The 22,361-nt window shown below is 39.0% G+C and overlaps 1 protein-coding gene across 1 annotated transcript; it reads right to left on the reverse strand.

The window, feature by feature from the left end:
- Nucleotides 1–1,283: 1,283 nt before the first annotated feature.
- On the reverse strand, nt 1,284–20,633 carry LOC310662172 (vomeronasal type-2 receptor 26-like; the record flags this gene model as incomplete). The annotated part of the gene is made up of 10 exons (XM_083408943.1): nt 1,284–2,182; nt 2,533–2,659; nt 4,142–4,363; nt 5,840–6,685; nt 7,694–7,985; nt 8,292–8,317; nt 15,712–15,933; nt 16,210–17,043; nt 19,254–19,545; nt 20,491–20,633. The coding sequence occupies 10 exons, from the start codon at nt 20,631–20,633 to the stop codon at nt 1,284–1,286; spliced, it is 3,903 nt and encodes a 1,300-aa protein (XP_083265069.1).
- Nucleotides 20,634–22,361: the final 1,728 nt, after the last annotated feature.

Below are 22,361 nucleotides of genomic sequence, written 5' to 3' on the forward strand. Positions count from 1 at the left end.
GCATACTTCAACTAGATTGAGTATCTATATATCTATTATAGGACATGACATATCAAAAGACCAGAAGAATCTTTATGTATGCAATCACAGCCGCTAGGATGTTTCATGTGCAGAGATGGAAGGAAGATACCATCCCAAACAAGTGGCTTGCAGAATTAATGGAGTACTCAGAAATGGCAAAACTTATGGGAAGAATAAGAAATCAAGAAGGAAGACTCATGAGTAAAGAATGGGGAAGTTATGTAGATGATTTAAAGAAGTATTGCAAACAGTTAAATACATTAGCAGGATTGGTATAAAACCAAGCAGTTAAAAGGTGATTTGGGGGGGGGGGGGAGTTGATAGAATGATTATAAAAAAGATGTTAAGAGGGAGGTGCAGTATAATTACCAGAGAAGGAGTGGGAGGGGAAAGTCAAAATGAGGGATAAAAATGTAAAGGAAGATTATTGTTGTTAAATTGAAACCTGAAAATAAAATTTATTTTAAAACGGTATTTATATATATACACTGGGGCATATAAAATAATCCAGCTGCATTATAAATACATTGTGGCCTGTCATCAATAAGACAGTTGAAATCCTATTTACCTTCTTTTCAGTTATTTATTTAAAAGTACATAATTTATTTGTAATTTACAAATAAAGAACCAACCACACATTTGACAATAGAAGATACAACCACACAATGTAGACTAATGCAATAGCCTATACAAATGTATGCAGGATGACAAATATTTATGGGAAATTATTTCACTTTGTGCCGTAGTGCCTAGAGTAATGCACTAGGACATGAGAGATCAGAGTTTCATTCCTCACTCAGCCATGAAATTTGTGCTACTCTCACTCTCTGCCTGAACTATCCCAAAGGGTAGTTGTGATGATAACATGGAGGGGGGGAGAAGTGTGTGAACTACCTTAAGCTCCTTTGATAACTATAATCAGAATATCTGAAGAAATATAACAAGAAATAAAACAATAAAATCCCACAATCTTTCACTCTATAAATTTTATGCTCTAACATATTGTTATCACAGCTGACATCAGAGCAGCTGCATTCTGCCAACAGTGCTATACTCTGCCTTTGAGGTCATTATCTTCCTTTGGGAAATTTTGTGGACACTGGGGTGGGGAGGTAATTTGCATAATAAAGAAGTAATTTTGTGCATGAAGCCCATGTCTAACCACTTAGGTTTCCTGACAAATGAAGACCCGTGACTTAGGCTACCTTTTGTCCACCAGGCACCTCATATTTCAAAGAAAGTACACTGGATTCTAACTCCTACTATTTTCTCCGTGTTAAGTGCTCCTTGCTGTTCAGTTCAGGCCTCAGTAAAATTATATAGCATTTAGGAGCAAAGATACAGCCCAATAATCCAGCACTAGAGGCTAAGATGGAGAAGATCTCCACAGCCACCATGTATTTTCCCTTTGTGCTTAGGTAAGTTGGCACAAAAGAGACCCACACACTGCAAAACACCAACATGCTGAAAGTGATGAACTTGGCTTCATTAAAAGTACTGGGCAATGCCCTCGCAAGAAAAGCCACCACAAAGCTAACAAGAGCCAGAAATCCCAGGTACCCAAGAACAGAATAAAACATAGGGACAAAGCCTTCATTACATTCAACCACAATTTCTTTGGCCAAAGAGTCCATGTCCAAATGTGGGAATGGAGGAGCAGTAAGGAGCCACACAGTACAAAGAACTCCTTGAGTGAGGGAACAAGAGAAAACAATAGAAGCTGCCAGTCTTTTCCCCACCCAGTTCCTCATCCTGGATCCTGGTCGTGTGGCCATGAATGCCAAAATCACTGTGATGGTTTTTGCCAACACACATGAAACAGCCACGGTGAAGATGATGCCAAAAGTTGTTTGCCTTAGAAGGCAGGTCACTGTCTGAGGTCTTCCAAAGAACAGCAAAGAGCAGAGGAAGCAAAGCAGGAGGGCAATGAGCAGAGTAAACGTGAGGCCACGATTGTTGGCTTTGACAATGGGGGTTTTCTGGTATTTAATGAATATTTTTAGCGCCAAAGCTGTGATCACAGAAAATGTAAATGCCATGAAAGCTAAAGTGATACTCAAATTTTCATCATAAGACAGAAAGTGTAATATCTTGGGGAGACATCCATCTTGGTCCTCATTTGGATACTGATCTTCTGGACATTTCATACAATTGTCCATTTCTAGGAAGTAAAAGCCATTTTGACACCTCAGTCAAAGAATTTAGCACATAGGCAACAGTCTGAACATAATCTTGGAAAACACATACTGGCCATAAGTTTATTTCATAGGGACTGTGAGAAAGACAACATGTGTGATGCTTCTTTTTGCATTCTGCACCCCTACATAAATAGGGGTTGTGAAATAATCCAATTACTTAGTTTTTTTAATAATATGTGGTGTTAGGCCTATAAAATGCCCAACTTTAAATAGGTGTTTTAACATTGTCAGCTTTGTCCTTTAAATCAATGCAAAGCTAAATGAGCCATTCAAAGTCAGAGGGATATCATTTGACAATTTGGCAAATACTTGCCTTTTGGATTAGAAATCTTTCCTTCTGGACATGGTTCACAATCATAGCAGCAAAATGGCTCCCCCTCCTTCTTTTTTCTAACAGAACCTGGCTGGCACATGTTATTACACATGGAAAAAGGCAGCACCTATTTATAAAAGAGAGGAAGTAAAAGACTAGTCATTGTAGGGGTTAGCAACAGATTTGTACTACCTGAATTGCAAGGCAAAGAGGGTCATCTAGGGGGAAAGTACCCATGTACGGTTAAAGGTAAAGGTAAAGGGACCCCTGACAGTTAAGTCCAGTCACAGACAACTCTGGGGTTGTGGCACTCATATCGCTTTACTGGCCGAGGGAGCCAGCGTTTGTCCGCAGGCAGCTTCTGAGTCATGTGGCCAGAATGACTAAACCGTTTCTGGCACAATAAAATACCATGATGGAAACCAGAGTACACAGAAATACTGTTTACCTTCCTGCCACAGTGGTACCTATTTATCTATTTGCACTGGCATGTTTTCAAACTACTAAGTTGACAGGAGCTGGAACCGAGCAACAGAAGCTCACCCTGTTGCGGGGATTCGAACTACCAACCTTCTGATTGGCAAGCCCAAGAGGCTCAGTAGTTTAGACCACAGTGCCACCCATTGAGAGGAAGTAAAAGGCTAGTACATATTAGGGGTTGGCAGCATATTGGTACAGTGGTATCTCGGGTTACATACGCTTCAGGTTACATACGCTTCAGGTTACAGACTCCACTAACCCAAAAATAGTGCTTCAGGTTAAGAACTTTGCTTCAGGATGAAAACAGAAATCGTGCTTCGGTGGCTTGGTGGCAGCAGGAGGCCCCGTTAGCTAAAGTGGTGCTTCAGGTTAAGAACAATTTCAGGTTAAGTACGGACCTCCGGAACGAATCAAGTACTTAACCCGAGGTACCATTGTACTGCACGAATTGCAAGAAAAAGAGGGTCATTTGGATAAAGTTCTCACATGCCCAGACTGAAGGTGTATGGAGTTGGATTATAACTCCAGATTTCCTGCGTCACTGTGAACTCGGGTGCTGAAAAAGTATGCCATTTTTAAAACAATGCCTTCACAAATGCTTGAATTGGGAAAGGGTGTTGAGTTGAGGACCTCTGAAACAGATTGAGTTTCATCACTATGCTACAGATACAAGATAAATCTTGTAACTGATACACACCACTATTATATGCTGATCCCAATGAATCAATGACAAGGAAAATAATGGCATGAGAGAAAGCTGGGAAGCATATCTTGCATGCAAAATAAGATCATCCTTTCTGGGTCAAACAAAGTGGTCCTACAATGATCATTGCACAAAATGCTAAAGGCTAAATTTTATGCTATGAATGGAAATATTAAACTACATTTTCAAATTTTTATTTTAAGAGAAAATATGCTTGAATATATACATCTAAATGTGTGCATGGAGCTTTATACTACTGCAGATTAATTTTAAACCAGGCAGAACAAAGAAACATTAGTGGTATGGCCTATAGTTTCTCCCTCTGCACCCACCCCTGTGGGGATGTATAAATTTATAAATTAAGGATTCATTCTGAAATATAAATCAGTGAGGTTTCATAAACTTAAATCAAAAGTCAGGCCCTACCTGATTAAACACGTTGTGCCATGTGATGATCTCCTCATTAACGGTGAACTTTCTGCTTGCCCATGGATCTATCCTCCCTACTTTCACCCTCAGGAAGGATCTATTTGGGAAAGTAAGCCAGTTCATAATATCAAATCCACTTTCTAATTCACCTTTCTCATCCAAAGACACCTGGTCCCCAGCACTGTTGTTAAAAGAGATTCTCCTCAAGAAAGGATGCAGCTATAATCAAAGAGGTAAAGACAACTTTTTAAAATTATAGAAGGAGAAACAATATGATTTTTTTTTTGTGTGTTCTTCATCCAACCTTATTTATTATCCATCGAATATAAACTATTGATATCATCAAGAATAAATGAAACTAAAATTGATGAGGTAAACCAGGTTACAAAACAATTAGGGCAGGGATAACAATACAACCATTTTTACTCCATCCCTCCATTTGTTTTATTTATTACCATATTGGCCCGAATATAAGCCACACCTGAATATAAGCCACACCTTTAAAATTCAAAGGGGAAAAAGAAAAAAAGACAATACCCAAATATAAGCCGCTCCCTTAAAGTTCTGCAGGCATGCACGCCCATTCCATTTCATCCTATGTCTCCTTCAGCAGCGATATCGTAAAAGCCAATTTTTGTAAGGTCGCACATTTAAGCTGCACTTTAACATTTTACTGTCAGAATTTGGAAAAAGAATTTGGAAAATGAAGTGAGGCTTATATTTGGGGCAATCCAGTATTTTGAGCATGATGAATACCCATATCCCACCTTTATATCTTTCAAGGAGCATATGGCCTCTTAACCATATAAACACATTTATTGAAACTGATAGTACATGCCAATGTGAAGATTCGTTTCAGACCCTGACTCAGTGCTTTGCAATATAGCCTGATTCAGCTTGAACTGATATGGAAGGTTCCCGATTTGACTCAGAAAAGGAGAGATGTCAGCTTCATTTTCCTTTCTTCCATGGATCAATCAAAGAAACAGTGAATCTCTTTGAAAACTTCTATAACTTATTTCTTCTCTACAAAAATAGAAGATTTTTTTGGTAGGTAAGGTAGTCCTTCCAGAGTTGGCAGAGCCACTACAAGCAAATAAGACCTAGAGTTTTCATGCTAGACAACTCTAAAATGTTATTATTTGACCTACAACTAACTGACTTGTATTTTGACATTATTTTAGTATGTAACTTTATTTTCTAATGAAAAATCCAACTGCTCATTTTATTTATATTTTGATTTTTAAAAGCCAACTTTTTAAAACCTCTATATTATATTTTATGCAAATAGTTTAGAGATTTTTTTAAATAATCAAGCAATAAACAAATTGTATTCATTAAAAAGAAAACCAGCTCCCAAGATGCAAATAATGGATTGCCAGCATCAAGCTTTATGTCTCCATCAGATCCAACTGGCAGCATCTATACAGAAGGACATATTTAATTTTTTGTGAATAAAGAAGGTCACTGAGGCTTTGGAAATGGGAAACATTTCACTTCATGCAGCGTTCTTAACTGTTTGGGATAAAGCGGATTGCATGAATTCACTATAAAGATATACTGACAAAGAGAACTGAGAAGTTAAAGCTGGATCTACAGAGTTGTGGTGTCACACAACGCTCAAACTTAATAATGATGCACATCTTCTTTTCATGACTCTCAAGCACAGAGATGCTTTGATTAATGAGTTATTACCTGCCACGGTTGTGGATTTGAAAGCAGTAGCGCTTCTCTGTGCTTCAGATTCAATGAGTACATTGCATGTAAAGCATGAGCTAAGACATAGATAGCATTGTATATACTGTAACTTTGGGAAATCATTTTCATTTCAAAAACTGCTCCAGGAAGACTCTCCAGTTTTTCCTGCCCTGTGCAACCATCACTATTCTCCTCAGACACATGGGAATCTGAAAGTAAGCACACAAAAGCCTGCTGCCAGAAGTCCCTGATAAAACTGTCTCCATTTGGTGAATAAGGATTCAAAGACTGAAGGAATTTTGGAAAATTGTCTACTGGATTGCTGTGAACAGCAAAGGACAAGGCTCCTTGAAAGACTTCTATACTCCAGCTCCTGTGAAACTGTAGTGCTGGGAAGTCCCATTCAGCTGTCAAGATCCAAACTCTTCCCAGAGATGACCCTGCCATATTTACTGTTTGTATTTGATACAGCAAAGATATCATATGCAGTACAGGTGCAGTTGCTGCATATACAATAACTGCTTTCACTCTGGGGTTGTTAACAAGGTGGACCATGTTCCCTGTACGTTGGTCATCATCAAGCAATTTGGAAAAGTCTGTCTGGGATGGCATTGTTTCTGTGAAAGCCAAACAGATGCCATTCTGGGAAAGTTTTGGTACCAAGGTCTGCACAAAATTCTCTCCTTCATCGTTGCCTGATGTGATAATCCCAACCCATGTCCACTGGAAATGCAGAAGTAATTGAACGGTTCCATGGTACTGATTCTCCTCATTGGGGACCATGCGATAGATGAAAGGGAACTGGGTTTTCATATTCTGAGGTCCAAATAAGTAGTAGGAGAGCTATTAAAAAGATGAAAAAGTATTGCTAAAACCACATCAGAGGTTAATTGTGTGTTCAAAGAGGACATACTTGAGAAATATTTATTTTGTCCTCTGCATCCATTTCTCTTCTTGCTTCTAATCTCAATTTCCCACCTAGTTTTATTTAAACGTATCTTCAACTGAGGCCATTCTGAATCCTATACCATGAACCCTGGATTCATCTTACTCTAGTCCCCCCCTGAACTGCTTTGAGGTTTGTTTTCTTGCTTGCTTGTGTGCTTTTTATAAGCAACTGGTGTATCAATTTTATGAAATAAATAAAATAAAATAAAAAATAAGCCATGCAGAGAAGAAAAAATTAAAAGTGATCAGGAAACCATACACTACCTTAAAATGCCTGATGGAATAAACAAAAGTATTTGTCATGGGCCTGAAATTCAGTAACCTATAATTGGTAGTTCTAATTCCCCTCTGTTCAATCTTTATATTAAAAAGTCGTACAGATAGGAACTTAATAAAGTAGCAAGTTTTAGAAGGATTCAACTCAAATTTTGGTCATATATATGGATTATTGGTTGAATTATTGTTCCATAAATTATTGTTATCTTCATAAATCTGCAACTCTGGCTTATACTTAGGGGTGATATTCAACTACAGTTTACTTGGAGTAGACCCAATAAAATTAATTCTCCTAGCTTAGTCATGTTAGCTACTTTCAATGGAGCTACTTTGAATGAAACTTAACTGAATGTAACCCTAAATTATTCTTATATTTTAGTTACTGCTAAGTTTGCATATGTACATATGTATCTATCTGCTTTGCTTTAAATAAAACTTGCTAATTTATTTTAATTTTTGTTTAATTTAGGTCCCTTTCAGTTTATGACAAGAGCACTGGAGAAAGGGAGCTAAATGTCAATAACTTATTTTCAGCTTGAGCTTTACAGTTAGCATCAGGCAGAATATGCCACAATAACTACACTACAAATTTTGTTTTGCAAAACCCTGCAAGCCTCACATGCATACCTGAGGAATCTTGTAGGTGCTTAAGATGGTAGCCATGTAAAGTGAGGTTTCAGAGCCAAGACCCCCAATGACAGCTATTACATTATTTGGTGTATCACACCTGTAGTTGGGGACCACCCTTTTCACTTTAAAGAGAAGGTTCAAGGTAGACTGATAAGTCATCTTTTCATTGAAGTAGCTGTCATAGATACGGAATCCCAATGTAACATTTGGTAAGATCCTGGGATTCTCATTAATCTCCTTCACTGCAAACACCAAGGCCAGGACATGCTGGTAGTATTTTGTCACTGCACTGTAATGAAAGCATAGGCCACAATCCCATTCGCATCAATTTCCTAGAACTCATGAACTGCATTCCAAGCCCAAATTTCTCTCACACAGCCCCCCCCCCCCACAGAGTCATACATCTTGTTTTTTTAAAAAAAATCTGGGCTAGCAACAGAAACAAAAACAACAGACAACACACAATAAAAATGAAAGGTTAAGGGTATTTCTTAACACAGAATAAAATAAAACACATTACTGCCATGGGTGGGATGACACTTAAAGAGGAATAATATCATATATTATTATCAAGTGCATGGCCAATCCCACTCACCAAATTTCTTCCCAGGTAGGAAGTTTCTTAAATAAAAACACAACCAATGAATATTCATAGCAAAGCACGCTAAAATAGGCAGACCAAAATGTGCAGCAGGACAGCACCTCGGGTGAAAACCCAAAAGTCCTGTCCTGAAAAAGGAAATTGTTAAGACTTTTATACATTTCTAATACTAGCAAATAATAAACCAAATTATGTCAAAGCCTGACACATGCACACATTGCATTTGTTATATAACTGTTTAACCTTTGCTATATGTCTGCCTCAGCCAATTTTAACCATGCACATATCACAAGGTTCATAGTTGTGTCAAGCAGACAGGACAAGTCAACAACCTTTGGTCAGTACAGTAAACAGAAGCTGGCCACCTTCAGTATATTAAACAAAAAAATAAATTTTAGGTATCTAAATTAAACAAAACAACTTCCCATAACTTTCTCTCTGGTTTTTGCTGCTTTCTGCTGTGTAAGCTATTTTCACTAGGCCTGGGGTCCCAAAGTTTTGGGGTGAAAAGGCATTTCCTTCACATTAATGAATCAACTAAATTCATTAACAAGCAGAGGGAGGTGAGGAACAAGGTTCTTCCTTGTGGGCATATTTAATAAAATCAAACCAAACGTCTGCAATTCTGTCATTTTTATACTGTCCCCTGGAAATGCGTAGTTGGTCAGCTATTCTAATAAAGCAAGTTCCCAAACTTTGGAACAAGCATTTGATTTTGGGTATCATACCTAAAAAGTGCAACTTTAGAATCAATGTATACACAGCTTCAAAAATATGAAGAATTCAAACAAAAACAGGTGGATATATTAATTATTTTTAAGTATTGTCATGCATAGGTTCCCTAATGAAAGGAAGGATATTTTTTAACTGTGGAACAGGAAAAGACAGAGTTTGCCACCATTTATAAGTTTCATAACTTGTATTTCTGGAGCCCCATCCACAATAAATAGGGTAGAGTTGTCATCCTTTTGTGAAGACAAAACTGATTTTACCTCATATTTAATACTGAGAATGTACATAAGATAGTGAAAGGAAACTTGAAAGCAAGACTTGTGGAAAATACCAGAAATTTCAAGAACTAGCAGCTATTGTGTATGGTTTCATAAATTCTTAAAATATACCAGGAACCAAAAACAAAAAGCAGAAGAGTGTATATGACATGAGAAAGAGGATAACTGGCCATACGTTCAGACAGATATTGTGAAAGCTATAGAGAAATATGAAGTAGCATGAAATTGGTAAATTGTAGATGTGGAAAAGAATTGCTTTTACTCAGAGTAGACCCACTGAAATTAACACACTGATATTTTTTAAATCCATTAATTTCAGTGGGTTTAATCTGAGTATAACCAAATTTGGTTATCCCTGAGTTCTTTTATTATTGACCTAAGGGATTATTATAGCCTGCCCATAAACGTTTTTATGAGAAACAAGAAATTCCTTACAGGACATCTTCAATAAACCTTAAACTGGGGTGTTGCTTGAAGGATATAGTGTCAAAAAAGGAGAAGAATTGGGAAAATATACTGCCAATGATGAGGTCACCTTGCTGATAATACTCATGTGGGATCTGGAGGGGATCTCCCATGTTGCAAGTAAAGGGAAGAGCCTTGCAGACAGTTAGGGGAAGAAACACCAACCATACAATCAGTAGACATAGCAACAAAATCAGCATTGCAATCAGTAAAGTGAATCCTTTCCTTCTGTTTCAAAACCTACCGCATCCTAATCTATTTGTATACAATGCCCCTCCCCCCAATTTAGAGCAAGCAGTCATAGCATCCCTAGATTCTGCTGTTTACTGGTGATATTCTATGGCCTATAAAGATTCCAACAGTACGACTTGTCCTGCCTGTCACCTTGTAGTGTAAAAAACTCAGGCATATTTTATACATTTTGTTCACCATGATTGCTTTTAATGAGAGTGATCACTGAAAATACATGCCATTTTGGCAAGGGAGAGGATTAGCATAATTTTAGATAATTACAGAGTTCACAGTTGTCCCCAAGACATCCAGCTCATAGTGTTTGGAACAGCTTGAGAAAACATATTTATTAGCTGTAATTTCATGATTTATTTTGGTGAGTCAGGTTTAGCACTTGGACGTAGTGTGACATTGAGAAAGAAAATATATCCAGAAGCATTAAGTTAGGGGATGAACTCTTGTAACTTGAATCCATTTCTTCAAGTCCTACTCTACAGAGCTGGAGAATACAAGTTTGCTCCATCTTCCATTTGACAGTCCTTAAGATATTTGAAGATGGAGGTGATATCTTCTCCCGGTCTCCTCTTCACCAGGCTAAACATACCCAACTGTCAACTATTCCACATAAGACTTGGCATCCAAACCCCAAATTATATTGGCCTCCTTTCTCTCCACATGTTTCAGCTTCTCATTATCTTATGAAATGGTGGTGTTCAGAACTGGACACACATGTGAAGGTTGACCAATGCAGAATACAGTGGTGCTATTAATTACGTTGATCTGAACATTATATTTCTGTTGATGCTGCCTAGAATTGGTTAGCTTTTTTGCAGCTGTTCTACACTGTTGATTCATGTTAATTATTTATTTAAAAAATACATTTCAAACAAAAAAATAAAAACACACATATGACAATGAAAGTGACAACCACACAATGCGGACTTCATAGTATGAAGACTAATGCAACAACCTACACGAATGCATGTAGGCTGCCAAATATTGATGGAAAATTATACATGTGCCATAGTGCTTAGAGTGAGGCACTAGGACATGGGAGATCAGAGTTTCGGTCTCTTCTCAGCGATGAAGCTTATGTGGTGACCTTGGCCTCCTCACACACACACTGTCTAAAATAACTCACCAGATTGTTGTGCAGCTAAAATGGAGGTAGGGAGAAGTACTCCTTGAAGAAATATAATAAGAAATAAGTAAAAAATAACACTATTGCATATTGTTCTCACATCCGACATAGGAGCAAAACCGTTTTTTCAGCAGTGCTATACTCTCTGCCTTTGGGACCAGTAACTTCCTTTCGGTGATGTTGTAAAAACGGAAAAAAAGAAGCGATCTTGTGCATGAAATCCATGTCCAACCACTTAGACGTCCTGACAAATGAAGATATATAACTTGGGCTACCTTATTTCCATCAAGCAGCTCATATTAAAAAGAAAAGTACACTAGACAACATTATCCAAGATTCTAATTCCTACTTATTTCTCCTTGTTAAGTGCTCCTTGCTGTTCAGCTCAGGCCTCAGTAAAATTATATAGCATTTAGGAGCAAAGATACAGCCCAATAATCCAGCACTAGAAGCTAAGATGGAGAAGATCTCCACAGCCACCATGTATTTTCCCTTTGTGCTCAGGTAAGTTGGCACAAAAGAGACCCACACACTGCAAAACACCAACATACTGAAAGTGATGAACTTGGCTTCATTAAAAGAACTGGGCAATGCCCTAGCAAGAAAAGCCACCACAAAGCTGACAAGAGCCAGAAATCCCAGGTACCCAAGAACAGAATAAAACATAGGGACAAAGCCTTCATTACATTCAACCACAATTTCTTTAGCCAAAGTGTCCATGTCCAAAAATGGGAACGGAGGAGCAGTAAGGAGCCACACAGTACAAAGAGCTCCTTGAGTGAGGGAACAAGAGAAAACAATTGAAGCTGCCAATCTTTTCCCCACCCAGTTCCTCATCCTGGATCCTGGTTGTGTGGCCATGAATGCCAAAATCACAGTGATGGTTTTTGCCAACACACATGAAACAGCCACGGTGAAAATCATGCCAAAAGCTGTTTGCCTTAGAAGGCAGGTCACTGTCTGAGGCCTTCCAAAGAAAAGCAAGGAGCAGAGGAAGCAAAGCAAGAGGGCGATGAGCAGAGTAAACGTGAGGCCACGATTGTTGGCTTTGACAATGGGAGTTTTCTGATATTTAATGAATATTTTTAGCACCAAAGCTGTGATCACAGAAAATGTAAATGCCATGAAAGTTAAAGTGATGCTCAACTTTCCATCATAAGACAGAAAGTGTAATATCTTGGGGAGACATCCATCTTGGTCTTCATTTGGATACTGATCTTCTGGACAGTTTATACAATTGTCCATTTCTAGGAAGGAATAGTCATGTTGACATCTCAGTCAATTAATTTAGCACAACAATCTGAACATAATCCTGAAAAAAAACATGTCAGCCATAGCTTTATTTCCTAGAGACTGTGAGAAAGACATGTGTGATGCTTCTTTTTGAAAATATGCACCCCTACCTAAATAGGGGTTATAAAATAATCAAATGTATTGGTTTTTATATAATGTGTGGTGTTAGGTCTAGAATACTCTTCTATAAGTAATCCTGTGTTGTTGAGTTGCATTGAATCGATTCCAATCTGCTACTTCCGAGGATGTGATCAGGTTGCTTGGACAAGTGAAACCGACCACCTGTCTCCTTTATCCTTGCCCATCCTGGCTAATAAAAGTGAGCCTGGAAGGGCTGGACGATGGGCTCTGCAGGGTGGTGAATGCTTCTCTCTGTGAGGGAGCCTTCCCAGACCCGCTGAAAGAGGCAGTCATTAAACTGCTTAAAAAAAAAAAAAATCTTTAGACCGGGCCAATATGGCCAACTATCTCCCAGTCTCAAATCTTCCATTCTTGGGCAAGGCGACTGAGCAGGTGGTTGCTGAACAACTCCAAGCATGCCTAGAGGATGCAGACCATTTGGATCCCTTCCAATCAGGATTCAGGCCTCATCATGGGACTGAAACTGCCTTGGTCACGCTATTCAATGATCTCCGGTGGGCTAGGGACAAAGGTGAAAGCTGTTTCCTACTTCTGCTGGATCTCTCAGCAGCCTTTGATACCATTAATCATAACATCCTTATGGACCGTCCAGGGGAGCTGGGAGCTGGGGGCACTGTTATACAGTGGTTCCGCTCCTTCCTCCTGGGTTGTGTCCAGAAAGTGGTGTTGGGGGATGAGTATTCAGATTCCTGGCCTCTCACTTGTGGGGTGCCTCAGGGTTCCATCCTCTCCCCCATGCTTTTTAACATCTACATGAAGCTGCTGGGAGAGATTATGAGGGGTTTGGGGCTGGGTGTTCATCAGTATGCGGATGATACCCAGCTCTGCTTCTTTTTCAAATCAGAACCAATGAAAGTGATGAAGGTCCTATGTGAGCACCAGGAGGTGGTTGGAGGATGGATGGCGGCCCACAGATTGAGGTTGAATCCTGAAAAGACAGAAGTACTGTTTTGGGGGGACAGGGGTGTCAGGGAAGAGTTAGAGTTAGAAGTGTCCAGTTTCCCAGAGGGAGAAAGCTTTCCCCAAGGGGGGGGGGAGGATAGCAGTGAATCTAATAGAAGAGAGCAACAGGAACAACAGGGAGGGACAAGGATGTTCCCAGGAAAGGCAAGGGTTAAGTTCTAGCTCAGATTCGGAGGAGGGGGGATACAAGCCAGCTCTAGGCAGGAGGTTAGAAAAACGAGCGGCAAAGTCAAAGGAAGGGCGTGTTCAACATTTTGAGAGTGGCTGGTCACGGACAAGCAGAGCTCAGAAGGTATCTGAAATAAGTGACTGAGGAATAATAGTTAAGAACTGTTTATAAGATTGTTTTGTTAATACGCAATAAAAAGTTATAAAAGAACAAGAAGCGTTTGTGTGGTGATCTGAAGAGGACAACAACCAGTCCTGACAAGGGGGTGGGCGGGGGTGGGGGACTCCCTGGTCCTGAATTGGGCAACTGTACCCCTAAAGGAGCAGGTGCGCAGCCTGGGAGTCATTTTGGACTCACAGCTGTCCATGGAGGTGCAGGTCAATTTTGTGTTCAGGGCAGCTGTCTACCAGCTCCATCTGGTATGCAGGCTGAGACCCTACCTGCCCGTGGACTGTCTCGCCAGAGTGGTGCATGCTCTAGTTATCTCCCGCTTGGACTACTGCAATGCTCTGTATGTGGGGCGACCTTTGAAGGTGACCTGGAAACTGCAATTAATCAAGAATGCAGCAGCTAGACTGGTGACTGGGAGTGGCTATCGAGACCATATAACACTGGTACTGAAAGACATACATTGGCTCCCAACACGTTTCCAAGCAATATTCAGACGTCGTTACTGACCTTTAAAGCCCTAATCTCAGCCCAGTGTAACTGAAGCAGTCTCTCCACCTCCATTGTACAGCCCGGACAGTGAAATCCAGCTCCAAGAGCCTTCTGGCGGTTCCCTCACTAGGTTACAGGGAACCAGGCAGAGGGCCTTCTCAGTAGCCCTGTGGAACGCCCTCCCATCAGACGTCAAAGAAATAAACAGCTATCCGACATTTAGAAGACATCTGAAGGCAGCCCTTTTTAAGGAAGTTTTTAATGACTGATGTTTTAATGCATTTTTAATCTTTTGTTGGAAGCTGCCCAGAGTGGCTGGGGATGCGCAGCCAGATGGGCGAAGTAGAAATATATTATTAGAATGCAACTAAGAACTTAGAACTTAGAAGCTAACTAAGCCACTGGAAGTCAGAGGGATATCATTTGACAATTTGGCAGATACTTGCCTTTTGGATTTGAAGTCTTCCCTTCTGGACATGGTTCACAATCATAGCAACAAAATGGCTCCCCCTCCCTCTTTTTTCTAACAGATCCTGGCTGGCACATGTTATTACACATGGAAAAAGGCAGCACCTATTTATAAATGAGAGGAAGTGAAAGGCTAGTGCATTAAAGGGGTTAGCGGCAGATTTGTACTAGACTGAATTGCAGGGCAAAGAGGGCCATCTGAATAAAGTTCTCACATGCCCAAACTGAAGGTGTATGGAGTTGGATTATAACCCCCGATTTCCTGTGTCACTCTGTGAACTCGGGTGCTGAAAAAGTATGCCATTTTTAAAACAATGCCTTCACAAATGCTTGAATTGGGAAAGGGTGTTGAGTTGAGCATCTCTGAAACAGATACAGTAAGTTTCTTCACTAACCTACAGAGGCACGATAAATCTTGTAACTGCTACACACCCCTAGAATACGCTGATCTCAATTTATCAATCATAAGGAAAGGAATGACATGAGAGAAAGCGGGGAAGCATATTTTGCATGCAAAATAAGATCATACTTTCTGGGTCAAGAGAAGTGGTCCTACAATGCTATTTACACAACCTGCTAAAGACTACCTAAGTTTTGTGCTATGAACAGAAATCTTAAACTACATTTTCAAATTTTTATTTTATGAGAAAATGTGCTTAACTATATACATCTAAATGTGTGCATGGAGCTTTATACTACTGCAGATTAATGTGTAAACCAGGCAGAATAAACAAACATTAGTGCTATGGCCTAGATATAGTCTCTCCCTCTGCACCCACCCCTGTGGGGATGTATAAATGTATAAATTAAGGATTGATTCTAGAAAATAAATCAGTGAGGTTTCATAACCTTAAATCAAAAGTCAGGTCCTACCTGGTTAAACACGTTGTGCCATGTGATGATCTCCTCATTAACGGTGAACTCTCTGCTTGCCCATGGATCTATCCTCCCTACTTTCACCCTCAGGAAGGATCTATTTGGGAAAGTAAGCCAGTTCATAATATCACATCCACTTTCTAATTCACCTTTCTCATCCAAAGACACCTGGTCCCCAACACTGTTGTTAAAAGAGATTCTCCACAAGAAAGGATGGAGCTGTAATCAAAGAAGTAAAAGCAACTTTAAAAATGATAGAATGGGAAACAATATTTTGTGTGTGTGTTCCTCATCCTACTTTTTTATTCTTAACTGCTTGGGATAAAGCAGAATGCATGAATTCACTATAAAAATATACTGACAAAGAGAACAGAGAAGTAAAATCTGGATCTACAAAGTTATGTTGTCACACAATGCTCTAACATAATAGTGTTGCACATCTTCTTTTCTTTTCATGACTCTCGAGATGAGATGCTTTGGTTAATGAGTTATTACCTGCCATGGTTGTGGATTTGAAAGCATTTCCACTTCTCTGTGCTTCAGAGTCAACAAGTACATTGCATGTAAAGCATGAGCTAAGACATAGACAGCATTGTATATACTGTAGCTTTGGGAAATCATGCTCATTTCAAAAACTGGTCCAGGAAGACTTTCCAGCTTTTCCCGGCCTGTGCAACCATCACCACTCTCTTCTGAAAGTAAGCACCCAAAAGCCTGCTGCCAGAAGTCCATAATAAAACTGTCTCCATTTGGTGAATAAGGATTCAAAAACTGAAGGAATTTTGGAAATTTGTCTATTGGATTGCTGTGGACAGCAAAGGACAAGGCTCCCTGAAAGACTTCTATACTCCAGCTCCTGTGAAACTGTAGTGCTGGGAAGTCCCATCCAGCTGTCAAGATCCACACTCTTCCTAGAGTTGACCCTGGCATATTTACTGTTTGTATTTGATGCAGCAAATATATCATATGAAGTACAGATAAAGTTTCTGAAAATACCATAACTGCTTTTGCTTTGTGGTTGTTAACAAGGCGTGTCATACTCCACGTACTTTGGTAATCATCAAGTAATTTAGAAAAGTCTGTCAGGGCAAACATTGTTTCTGTGAAAGCCAGACAGATGCCATTCTGGGAAAGCTTTGGTACCAAGGTCTGCACAAAATTCTCTCCTTCATCATTGCCTGATGTGATAATCCCAACCCATGTCCACTGGAAATGCAAAAGTAATTGAACGGTTCCATGGTACTGATTCTCCTCATTAGGGACCACACGATAGATGAAAGGGAACTGGGCTTTAGTATTCAGAGAAGGACCAAATAAGAAGTAGGAGACCTTAAATAAAGATGAAAAAGTATTGCTGAAACCAGATCACAGGTTAACTGTGTTTTCAGAGAGGATATATTTGAGAAATATTTATTTTGTCCTCCCTGCACCCATCTATCGCATTGCTTCTCGGATCTGGAACTGGTTGGTCTACATTACTACATGGTATTCCAAAATACGATACCAATTAATAGCAGATTCTCCATTTTGCAATGTTGGAGATCTTGAAAATGTTTGCCCCAGAACTATGGAGAGGAATTAAAACAAACATCGGACGTGATTCTAAAGCTCACGTTTTAAGCAGCCCTCAATGTATTTCTCAAGGCAGAAATATCTCTGCCTGGAATGTGAAAACAGAAAAACAATACACTAGAGTAAAAGATTTGTGCCTTCTTGTAATTAGCAGCACTGGGCAACCATTGATTGAATTACTGGCTTTCATACCTCCCCTTCACTGTAAGATTCCAGAGCAGATTAAAATAATTTTAAAATACAACATTAAAAGCAGTTAAAAACACTGAGTTTCCCTGTACCCAAACAGGTCTCAAGTCCTAATAATTCCTTCTGCATGCATGTGTTATTTCTCTGCCTATCATTCTCTGACTTCTTCAGTTTGAAGTCAGACTGGGGATGTCACCATAGACCATGGGTAGGCAAACTAAGGCCCGGGGGCCAGATCCAGCCCAATCACCTTCTAAATCCCGCCCACAGACAATCCAGGAATCAGCATGTTTTTACAAGAATAGAATGTGTCCTTTTATTTAAAATGCATCTCTGGGTTATTTGTGGGGCCTGCCTGGTGTTTTCACATGAGTAGAATGTGTGCTTTTATTTAAAATGCATCTCTGGATTATTTGTGGGGCATAGGAATTCATTCTTCTTTTTTTCCAAAATATAGTCCGGCTCCCCACAAGGTCTGCGGGACTGTGGACCAGCCCCCTGCTGAAAAAGTTTGCCAACCCCTGCTATAGAGCCATAGCCAGTAAGTGCAAACAACACTTAGCTGGATTGACTAGGGGTACCAACTTGAATAAAATATTGTGGGAGCCCAAGTAAGCCCAGCCCTGCATAACCAATCACATGAAGCAGTGCACACACACCATTTGAATGGGAATGCCCACCAACTTTGTATGGGCCTGTTAGTTTTGTGAGGTAGATTGTCAAAAATCCCATACTCCGAAAGATATGGCCCTTGTGGCACAAAACAGGTTGAATCCATCACACATGTTTTATTTTATTGCCCATTTTATGCAAAAATATATGATAAGTATTTTCTCCCCTTATTGAAGGAGGGGATTTAGTGCACTGGCTTTTATCTGCTGAACAATTGTAGTAATGACGTTGTAGAGAATGTGGCAAGATTTTTGAGTGACACTATGAAATTACGTCACCATACATCCTTAGAACCATCTTTGTACCTCATGATGTCTAGACAGTTTTATCCTAAAGTATCTCCTACTAAGTTTTGTTAACTGTGTTATGTTCTGATCCATGTATACGATGTATAATATTCCCCTTCTTGCTGGAACAAAAAGTCTTTGTCATTGCCTTGAAATTCAGCATGTTATACTCATAGTTATACTTCCCCTCTCCTCAGTCATTGCATTGAATGGTGATAGAGCTGAGAATTAGGAATAAACATGGTTGTCTTCATATTTCTACTAAACTGGCAAATAATTTAGGGGCAGAATTCAGCTAGGTTTTACTCAGAGCAGACCCACTGAAATTACTGCTCCCAGCTGAGTTAATTTCAATGGAGCTACTCTGAGTCAAACTTAGTTAAATACCATCATTGATTATTATTATATTATATTATATTATATTATATTATATTATATTATTATAATCTGAAGAAATGGGCATGCACAAAAAAGCTCATACCAATAACAAACTTAGTTGGTTTCTAAGGAGTTACTGGAAGGATTTTTTTTATTTTGTTTTGACTACGGCAGACCAAGACGGCTACCTACCTGTATCTATTATATTTCAGTTATTGTTATGTTTGTATGTGTTCATATCTATCTGCTTTGCTTTATACAAATATTTCTATTTTATTTTATGTTTTGTTTAATCAAGGTTCAATATACTATGAAAACACTGCTAAAAGAAAAAACAAATTTTCCACTTGTGCTTTACAATTATCATTGGGCAGAATATGCCACGATAAATACACTACTTTCATTTTGTTTTGCAAAACCCTGCATGCCTCACATACGTACCTGAGGAATCTTGTAGATGCTTAAGATGCTGGCCATGTAAAGTGAAGTTTCAGAGCCAAGACCCCCAATGACAGCTATTACATTATTTGGTGTATCACACCTGTAGTTGGGGACCAACCTTTTCACTTTAAAGAGAAGGCTCAGGGTAGACTGATAAGTCATCTTTTCATTGAAGTAGCTGTCATAGATATGGAATCCCAATGTAACATTTGGTAAGATCCTGGGATTCTCATTAATCTCCTTCACTGCAAACACCAAGGCCAGGACATGCTGGTAGTATTTTGTCACTACACTGTAATGAAAGCATGGGTCACAATGCCATTCACATCAATATCCTAGAAGTCATGCATTGCTTTCCATGTCCACATTGGTCTTGCACAGCAATTTGATTTTTGGCATGTGCATCATCATAGCTACACAGTACAACATACACCTTTACAATATACATATCTTCAATGGAAAATGTAATTAAAAATAGAGGATTTTAAACTTATTTTTATAATATTGTTATTCATTCACTAACTAAAGGTAGGGCATGTTTGAACTGTGGAACAGGAAGAGACAGAGTTTGCCACCATTTAGATATATTATAAACTGTTCGTGTTTCTGGAGCTCTATTCACAATAAATATGATAGAGTTTGTCATATTTTGTATAGGCAGAATTGTGTCAAAGGAACCATCACTTCTTCAGTTTGTTCATTTTTAATATTGGGAATGTACATAAGATAATGTAATGAAAGGAATCATGAAAGGAAGATTTGTGGAAAATAACAGTAGTAGTAAGAATTAACAATAATTTTGTATAGTTTCTATAAAAGTATTAAAATATATCTGGAGCAAACTAAAGAAAGGAGAAGAGTGTATGACATGAGACAGAGAGGCCAGACAGACTTTGTGAAAGCCATAGAAAAATGTAGAGCAGCATAGAAACTGGTGGACTTTAGATGTGAAAAAGGATTGCTCATACTCAGAAATCACACACTTGAAGTCATTGGACATATATTTTTTAAATCTATTTATTCCAATGGGTCTAACTGAGTATGACCCAATATGGGTATCCCCTGTCTTTCTATTATCTAACTATGAGATTATTATAACTTGCCCATAATATTATTATTTTTATGGGAAACAAAAAATTCCCTAACCCTAGATATAACACTGTCTTTCTGTTATCTACCTGTGATTGTTAGAGTGTGACCATGAATATTTTTGGGAGTAAAATGATAATTTCCTTACAGGACATCTTCAATAAACATTAAATTGGGGTGTTGCTTGAAGGATATGCTGTCAAAAAAGGAGAAGAACTGAGAAGAAATACTGGCAATGATGAGGTCACCTTGCTGATAATATTCATGTGGGATCCGGAGAGGATCTCTCATGTTGCAAGTAAAGGGAAGAGCCTTGCAGTCAGTTAGGGGAAGAAACAACAACCGTATGATCAATAGGCACAGCAACAAAATCAGCATTGCAAACATAAGTGTGAATACTTCTTATGTTACAAAATCTACTGATTCGGTCTAATTTTACTGCATAAAGTATGTGCCCATTAAGAGCAAGCGATCACAGTTTCTCTAGATTCTGCCTGTCAATGATGGTACCTTACAGACTATAAAATTCTGAGCAGCACTGCTTCTCCAGTCTGTCACCCTGCATTCTGAAAAACACAGGCCCATTTTATACCTGTTTTTGTTATGATTGCTCTTTTTTAGAGTGGTCACTGGAAATACACGCCACATGTGGCAAGGAAGAGGATCACCATAATTTTAAATAATTACAAGGTTCATGGAGAACAGAACAGCTGAAGAAAACACATTTATTAGATGTAATCTCATATCTGTTTCCTTATTGAGTCAGCTGGGGAACTTGGGCTTAGTGTGACATTGAGAAAGAAAATGTATACTGAAGCATTCAGTCTGGGGATGAATCCATAAAGAATAGATGGGAAACTTATAACTCTGCAGATGTTGTTGGACTCTCATTCCTATTATCCCCAACCAGTATGGCCAATGGTAAAGTATGATGGGTGCTTCCATCCAGTAATATTTGGAGGGCCACAGGTTCCCCATCCCTGCCATTGAGGAGATGGGCCTGCTGATCAAAACAGAATAGAGTGGTGCTATTGCTTCCCTTGGACTGGACACTATACTTCTGTTGAGGTTGCCTAGAATTTTTCCTGCCGCATCGCATGTTAAATTTGTAGTCAGTGAGACTCCTAGAAACTTGCACATATACATCTGTCAAGCCAGGTGTCCCCAATCCTATATTTGTGGATCTGACTGTTCCTGCCTAAGTGCACTGAATTTTTCATTTCTCCCTACTGAATTTCATTTTGTCAATTATGGCCCAGTTCTCCTACCTGTTAAGGTTGTCTTGAAACCTAATTGTATCTTCAGGGGTTGTAGCTACCCATCCCAGCTTGGTGTCATCTACAAATCTTATGAGTAGCCCCTCAATTCCTTCATCCAAGGATACTTCATCCAGGTTTAGTATTTATGTATCTAAAGTAAACTGGGTGCATATAAAATAATCCAGCTGCATTCTGAATTAATTGTGGCCTATCATCAAGCAGGTGGTTTCAATCCTATTTGTTTGTTTATTTATTTATTTATTTTAAAATTACAAATAAAGAACCAATCACACATTTGTCAATGTAAGTGACAACCACACAACATCATATTTACAGCAAGCGGACTAAGGCAATAGCCAACACAAATATAGGTAGGCTTAAATATAGTGACAGGATATTATATAATTTAATAGTTAGCCACTTGTGTTGTAGTGGCTGGAGTGTTTGAATGGGCCGTGCAAGATCAGTACTTCTGTCCCCACTCACCCCCTCATCACCATTCCAGTGTCACCTTGGTCCTGTCACAGTGTCACTGCCTAACCTACCTCACAGGGTTGTTGTGAAAATAAAATGAACAAGGGAAAATGGATATATATATGCCACCTTCAGCTCCTTGGAGAAAAGATGGGATATAAATATGATAATAATAGATTTAAGAATGAATGAATAACATAACAATAAAATTCTACATTATTACCTCTCAATTACTGTTCTCACATCTGACAAGAGAGCAGATCCATTTTGGCAGCAGTTCTAAATT

Source organism: Podarcis tiliguerta, assembly GCF_965153285.1.
Source record: "Podarcis tiliguerta genome assembly, chromosome: 13".
NCBI classification, from domain to species: Eukaryota; Metazoa; Chordata; class Lepidosauria; order Squamata; family Lacertidae; genus Podarcis; species Podarcis tiliguerta.